This window comes from Cnephaeus nilssonii (assembly GCF_951640355.1).
Source record: "Cnephaeus nilssonii genome assembly, chromosome: X".
NCBI classification, from domain to species: Eukaryota; Metazoa; Chordata; class Mammalia; order Chiroptera; family Vespertilionidae; genus Cnephaeus; species Cnephaeus nilssonii.
In genome coordinates, this window is record NC_137071.1 from 69141320 (window position 1) to 69148867 (window position 7548).

Below are 7548 nucleotides of genomic sequence, written 5' to 3' on the forward strand. Positions count from 1 at the left end.
AGCCGGTGCCAGCAGCCGGGGAAAGGAAGGCCTACTCTTGCACAAATTTTGTGCATCGGGCCTCTAGTATATAAATAATATTTACAATAATAGCCACATCACAGATAATGTAAAATTCTAGAGTGATCAAATATGCCACTAAAAATTCAAGGGAAGAGTTGAGAGAAACCACTGTCAGACAATAGCCATATATTTCAAATGTGGTTAATGGATACCATATGGCTAGCAAGTCTATACATAGAAAAAAACTTGCTTTTCTCTCACACAAATAAAGTAATTTTGGCGAGGGAAGAAACCAGTCCCTAGTTTCTAATGGTGCGAAATAAGCAGGCTGAGGGTTCCCAAATTTCCTATGGGCCAGAATATGTCCTGAGAAGGAACCTGGGGCAGAGGCCTGCTCACTAGCACCAACACAGCCCTGCCCAGCAACACACACACCTTCTGCCATAGACCACCCAGGGATCTGAGGTTCTTAAGTTAGAGGTTCCTGGGAGAAAGGGGTGTGCCTCAGGAGGGACTTGAACACTAGGAGGCCACAGAAGGGATGCTCAGCTGGGTGCAGGAGGATCCCAGAATGTGCTACTCTGCGGCATGAGGGTGGAGTGATAACTGATGCTGGGTTAACTGGTTATCCATTTAAAAAAGGAGTAAAGTTGGATCAGTACCTGCCAAAGAATGGAGGGAAGTGACAGAGTGTGAGATGCTGCACGCAGCATGTGTAGCAGACAAGGGCTTGGCCAATCCTCTGCAAGACTATGCCGGACTCTGGAGTGGCACCCATCTGGGTCCCATAGCAATCAGTGGCCCCTAGAAGGGAGCAGGGAGCCAGTCCTCCACCCAGCTGTCACTCTTAGCCAAATGGTGCTATGGCAGCTTGGAGATTGACTTGGTGAATGCTGTGCCTGTCTGTGGGTGGCACTTCAAAGTGAGGGAATTGTGGTTGAAACTACTTTCAGAGTGGCACATAGGGCCACGGTGAGGATGCGGAGTTTGGACTGGATATTGGAGCTGAGAAGCTGGATGTCTGAAACCTTGCCTGCACCTATGGTGTGTGTGGGGGTGGGGGTGGGGTGGGGGGGAGAACGCAGGTTGTAAAACCACAGATTCCCCAGGAGAGGGGGCAGGCTGGAGAGGGCACTGGGAGTTACTGTGGTATGTCCAGCACCAGATGTAGATGTAATGATGGGATGAATAAGAAGAAAAGCCAAGGCCGTTTCTGGGACTAGAAGGCAGTCAGTCTGTGGCAGCAGCTCCAGATTTACACAGAGACAGCTGAGGCTGGGGCAGCCCCATTAGGGCAGCTCACCTCCCCACAGAGTGTGACAAGCTCAAGCTTTGATGACCATGCCAAATGTTTACCATTGGGACACACAGAAAGAACCTCTGATAGTTGCAGCAGGAAGGTAGGTAAGTTTTGTGTTTGGAGGTCTCTTACTGTTTCATTTCTAATGCAGTGTGGGAGGGGGCGCCAGAGTCTTTCCAGTGCTGATAGCCTCTGAATAGCTTTTTAAAAATATATATTTTTAAAAAATATTTTTAAATCTTACGTTAAGTGAAATAAGCCAGGCAGTGAAAGAAAAATACCACATGATCTCACTCATTTATGGAAAATATAGAACATTATAACCTGATGAACAAAATGATAGATACAGAGACAGTAAAGCACCGAATAGACTGTCAAATTACAGCGGGAAGGCTGGGGAGTGTCGGGGAGGGGGGAAGGAGATCAACCAAAGGACTTGTATGCATGCATAGAAGCACAACCAATGGACACAAGACACTGGGGGGCGGGGGATGAGGGCATGCGACATGGGGTAGGGGAGGCTGGGGGAAGGTCAATGGGGAAAAAAAGGAGATATATGTACTACTATATGTAATACTTTAAACAATTAAAAAATGCTTTCTCAAAAAAATATTTTTTATTGATTTCATAGAGGAAGGGAGAGGGAGAGAGAGAGAGAAACATCAATGATGAGAGAGAATCACTGACCGGCTGCCTCCCGCATGCCCCACACTGGGGATAGAGCCCGCTACCCAGCCACGTGCCCTGACCGGGAATCAAACCGTGAACTCCTGGTTCCTAGGTCGATGATCAACCACTGAGCAACACCGGCTGGGTAGCATCTGAGTATCTCAATTGGACCCTGACTGGCAGGCATGCTCTGGACTCCCCTCCATGTCCGCAGGCAGAATCCACTGGGAACTGGGCTCCTGCCCTGGCACAGCAACCCACCAAGGGATGAAGGGCATACTAGAGGGCTGAGCTTCCAGACACAGGGGGTATCTTTGGAAGGGCAGTGCCAGCAAATGGAGATGAGGCTCTTGACTGGGCCAAGACCACACCATGGAGACACTTCAATGCAGGCAGGCTTCCCTGTGACAGAGACGGGCAGAAAGTCTCCGAGGCCCTCCCTGCGTTGGGAGTCAGTTGTGGCCTGCAAGCACCAAGTGCCTTCCTCAGGCATGGGGGACAACTGCTTGATGCATAACACAAATGGGAATTCGGCAGAGTGCAGAGAAGCAGGGAGGCGTGTGTTAATATGGGATCCTGAGCCAGGAGGAAGGAGAAACCCCTCTGCCTTTGTGCTGAGGTTAAAGAGGCCGAGTCCTAAGGTGTCACTGAAGACAGCATGAGCCATGCTGACTGCACTGGGACACGTGGATGCAGGAACTGTCTGCAGGGCAATCCTACAGATTGAAAAACGGATTGTCCAGGCCACCCGAGGCTTGCTCGGGAGAAAAAGATGGTTGCATTACCAGCTCTTAGGAAACAAGACAGGGCTCCAGAGCCAGCAAAAAAGCTCCAGGGCGATGATCCTTGTTGGGGGTGTAGTGTCATTGCAACCTCGAATCATGTGCCAGCCGTCCTAGGTACCAGGACCTGGGAAGAGGTCACATCCCCATTCTTGTTTGGAGGATCCCTGAGATGGCCCCGGGGACCTGGCAAGCACCAATGCCCACTAGACAGCCTGAAGCATAGGGCAACAAGCAGGGGAGCTGTAACCCACCTGCAACCCAAACTCTGGGAAAAGGGAGAAAAAATAAAATAAAACTACACTCTCTATGGAGAATAATCAGGAGGCAGACCACTTAGAGAGCACTGACTGATGCCTGGGGCACACTGGCCCAGAGCAGCATCCCAAGAGACCAGGAGAGGGCAACAGGCACAGAAGCATTACTGCCCAAGGGAAGCTTCTTGTCCACTGAGCTGGCCAGAGCTTTGAGAAACAGGGCCATTGCCCGACACATCCAAAACATGCAGGGAACCTGGCTTTGGCGACACAGGGTCTAAGGCTCATTGACATGGGTCTGGAAATGAGTTGCCCATTTCAATGAAGTGGTTCAGTGGTTAGGGCTGGCCTCTTCCTTTCCTCTAAGGGGTGTTGGGAGCTTGGGTGGAGGAGAGGATGTGTCTCTTGATCAATGGAATAGCCACAGCCATTCCAAGCACCCTCAGTGTCTGCCCTATGACCCCCACAGGAAGTTGGTGGAGAACTCCACCTCCTCTTCCTGGATCCCACTGAAGGTACCAGGGATGGTGCAGAAAGGCAGTTCCACCGAGAGAAGCAGTGGCAACCAACTCTTCTCACTCTGCCAGGAATTTGGTCTTGCGATCCCAAGTAAAGGAGGGGTTCTGGAAGTAGTTTCAACAGCAGCTTCCCAGAAGAGAATGACACAAAGTAGACACTCAGCAATCGTCCATTAAATGTGCAGGGATGGGTTGCCCAGTGGCCCTCGAGGATGTGTAGACAAACCCAAGGATACTGACATTCCTCTTTGGCTGGCAGTCAAGGAAAGACACCTTCATCAAGGGATTTTTTGTGCCAGGTGCCAGGTGCCAGGTGCAGGCACTGTGCTGCCTGCTTCACAGGTGTTGTCTCTTTCAGTCCTCCCAACATTTTATCCTAATTCCACGCCCCCACCTTCCCTCAGCCCCCAACCCCTTGCTGAGGTTTTCCTGAACACTGCAGCCCATCTCTACCCCTGCCTCCTGTGAGCACTGATAAGAGTGCATTTGTCGGAGCAAATGCCTTCCTTCCCCCCTCCCTGACCCAGTTAGCATTTATCCTGTAGTTTTGTCTTTCTCTTCATGCACACTGTCAACTCAAGGACAAGTACCATGTCTCATTTTCGCCAGTCAAAGCACACAAGTTTATTGATGAAACATACAAATGTAGACTTGGGTGGATGAGGTTAAGTCAGTACAGAACATAGAAAGGGAGTGCACTTTTCTGATGAATGGGTTCACCATCCATCAGCTGGTGTAGAAGAAAGAGTAAACGAAAAAGAATTCGACCTATGCAGCAACAAAAGCACTTTCTAAATATATTTTATTGATTATTTTACAGAGAGGAAGGGAGAGGGACAGAGAGTTAGAAACATCGATGAGAGAGAAACATCGATCAGCTGCCTCCTGCACACCCCCCACTGGGGATGTGCCCGCAGCCAAGGTACATGCCCTTGACCGGAATTGAACCTGGGACCCTTCAGTCCGCAGGCCGACGCGCTATCCACTGAGCCAAACCGGCCAGGGCAACAAAAGCACTTTCAGCACAAGCTCTGATATGTGTCTGGTCTCCAGAAAACAGTCCAGCTTAGGCAGGGAGACCACCACAGGCAAGCATCCTTCATGATGCTTTATCCACAGCTGGCAGCTGAAATGAGCCCTTTACCACAGGAAGAAGTAAGGAAGTAATTTACAATGCACATTACCTGTAGACTGCAAAACCAGAAGTTACTCAAAGCTCAGTGGGAACACCTGCCCCGCCAATAAGAATGTGGTCCTCGATTTAGCAAGTGTGACTTTCACCCCATGATGTGGTGATTGGCTAAGGCTGGATCTTCTACAGCACCCACTGCGGAGTCTTTGCATGAGAACACAAGTGCGTGTTCACCAAATGGGTTTTGGGTAGATTCGGTCCCATTCTGTTTGAGATGGTCTTTTAAGAGGCCAGGGTGTCCAGGAGAACCTGTCTGTTTCCATTCCTGATAAAGGGGGACGTGAATGAGAGCAGCATTTGGGGACCCAGCAATTCCCCTGCCAAGACTGTTTTTTCAGACAAACCCATCAACGGTTTCAAAACATGAACCTCAGCACATCCACTTCCCTCTGATATCAAAGGAAACCTCAGGTCTGAAACGGATTTGGCAAGCATGTTATTAATAACTGTCATGCTTATTAACAAATTTAATCTGGCCTGCTGCAGAAATGAGTTGCAGCAATGTGACACAGTTTCCTGACACACTTCACTGATGTACATCTTAATCTGGCCCTGATTTTCCACACTGGCACTCTCATTATCCAGGGCACATAAAGCCTGCTTAACAGTGGGCTCGGGAGTGGGGATCATGTTTCCAACAATGGAGAGGCTGCTCAAATGACTATTGATATTGTGGCCAAATGAAAAACCAGCATCCTCGGGCTGAGCAAACATTTTCCCCTGAATGAAAGGACCCTGGGAGAGGCCAAGAGCACAACTGAAAATTTTAAGGCTTTCAGCACTCCAAGTATTTTTATGTTTATAAGGGAATGGACGCTGTCTTGTTGGGTGTATTCGATTGACTTTGCCCCCACCTGAGAGCCTGTCTTCTGTTCCATCAGGAGCTCCAGGTTCAGTCCAGTCCCCATCCTCATTCCAGGGCCGAATCATAGTTATAAAATCAAACCACATCTGGGACTCCTCTTCATCCAGCTCTTGGTTATCTTCCCATTCCTCTTCCTCCTCCTCCAGCTTCTCACTGTCATCTCTTCCTATGCTTAGTTTGTAAACGCAGTAGCAGGCACCAGCTCCAATCATTAGTCCTGCTGCCATCCAACCAACTTCCCGAGCCCGGCCCATGTTCAAGTCTGTGCCAGCCTTGTGGAAGGATAGGAGAGGGCCCTTTTCCACCTGATTGAAAAGAAATTTTAGGGTTATGGTCTGTAATGGTGGAGAGCAGTGATCTTCAGCTTCTCCCAGACTCCTTTAGCTCTCTTATGACGAATCTATGGGTGAAAAAGTAATTTCAGTGCCTTGGGCTGAGCCTAAGTTTGTGCCTCACCAAATAGAGTGGATTTTGAGTTTTGGTTTAGAGAGGTGGTTCATTAGGAAACTATTTCTTTGTGTTTTTTTTTTGTGTGTGTGTATCATCTTCTCTCTACCCTCAGGACCCACTATTTCTCTTCAAGTCCCTGCCGAGAAGGGCAAGAGTTGGGGTTGTGCTATGATAGCCAGTAGGATGACATAGAGAGGCTAACCCTCAAGTAGTCTCCTCCTCCATCACACCCCTATCCCCAAAGGTTCACAAGAAGTTTCTCCCACCAACCTCCACCAAAGTCAGGTAAATTCCTTCTTCTCCTCTTCTGTTGTCAGTGCTCCTCTCACAGTGCTTGATGGACAGTCTAGCAGAATGACAGATGGAAAGATAACCAGTAATGAAGAACTGAAAGTGTAGTGGATGGAACAGCACTGAGAACAGTTCACAATGCTTGCTTTTCTGAATTTTCAGCCTTTGAGTTGAAAATATCTCACACCCTTCGAGCTTTCCTTATGCGGGGTTCTCCGCCCCCTCCCCCTTGTCGTCCGCCATTTCCACAGCAAAGGCTGCCACACCCCTTTCCCTGCACCGAAATGGGAGGGGGTGTGGAGAAAGAAGGGGCCTGGAGAGGGCGACTGGGACTGGCCGGCTCTGATCCCAGCCCTCTTTCCTCCGCCACCCCTTTCGCCACCAAGGGTCCAGGGCTCATCCCACCTTCACGCCAACCTGCAGTGTCCCAAGACAGTTTGCTGCTTCCCTCGCCCAGGCTTTTGTGGCGATCTATGGGCCAACAGACCTAAAAACCTGCCGACAGACAGGGAACTGAGGGACGGAGTTCTTGGTGGACTGAGCAGCACTCAGAACAAGAGTGCCTTGATTGTGTACCTTTTCTTTCCTTGCAGTCTTAGTAACCGCCATTCACTCCCCTTAGCCCCAGCCCCCCTCCCCCCACCCAACACACACACACACACACACACACACACACACACACACACACACACACACGCTGCCTGAAGTCCGACAGTTCTCTATTAAAATGGGCACGGTATGGGAGGGTTGGAGGTGCTCTTTAGAAAGTAGGTAAGAAAGGGACACAGACCCAATCTGCCTGAACCTGGATTGGTGGCATTCTTGGCCCTCTCCCACCCCCACCTCTCTCCAAGCTGAGCCCACACTCCCACCGACCTGGACAATCCGAGGCTAGTTTCCTCCTTCCTTCATAAGCCTGCAGAGTAATAGGGGGCTGGTACCCAGACAGAAGCGACTAGCAGGGAGTTGAGCTCTAGGCAGCTCTTGGTCACGTGATTACACGTCACCAGTGAGCTCTGGCCCCCAATTTCCACTCCCATAAGCTGTGCGGCAGGCGCCAGCCTGCCCCGTACCTCCCCCCATCACACTGGTCTCCGCCACTCTTTTCCTCTATAACAATAGCAGAAACCAGAAATGGTCATGGCTTTCTGGTATTTGAATTGACCTTTCTCTAATTACAGGAAGGGCAGCACCTTTTCTTGGGTCTACCGTTTACTTATA

At 49.9% G+C, this 7548-nt stretch overlaps 1 protein-coding gene across 2 annotated transcripts; it reads right to left on the bottom strand.

Annotated features, from left to right (window-relative positions):
• Positions 1 to 4171: 4171 nt before the first annotated feature.
• LOC307096155 (protein ARMCX6-like) lies at positions 4172 to 7330 on the bottom strand. Of its 2 annotated transcripts, XM_079765698.1 has the most exons (4): positions 7204 to 7330; positions 6733 to 6822; positions 6307 to 6382; positions 4172 to 5891 (listed from the first exon to the last, which is right to left on the bottom strand). In XM_079765698.1, exon 4 carries the CDS (start codon positions 5838 to 5840, stop codon positions 4944 to 4946), a length of 897 nt encoding a protein of 298 aa, XP_079621824.1. In that variant the 5' UTR covers positions 5841 to 5891; positions 6307 to 6382; positions 6733 to 6822; positions 7204 to 7330; the 3' UTR covers positions 4172 to 4943. The 2 variants fall into 2 exon arrangements, with proteins under 2 accessions (XP_079621824.1, XP_079621823.1); XM_079765697.1 differs by lacking the exon at positions 6733 to 6822 and having other exon boundaries at positions 7204 to 7326.
• Positions 7331 to 7548: the final 218 nt, after the last annotated feature.

Coding starts and splice junctions, on each gene's coding strand:
- LOC307096155 (XM_079765698.1), bottom strand. CDS start 5,840: ATGGGCCGGGCTCGGGAAGTTGGTTGGATGGCAGCAGGACTAATGATT.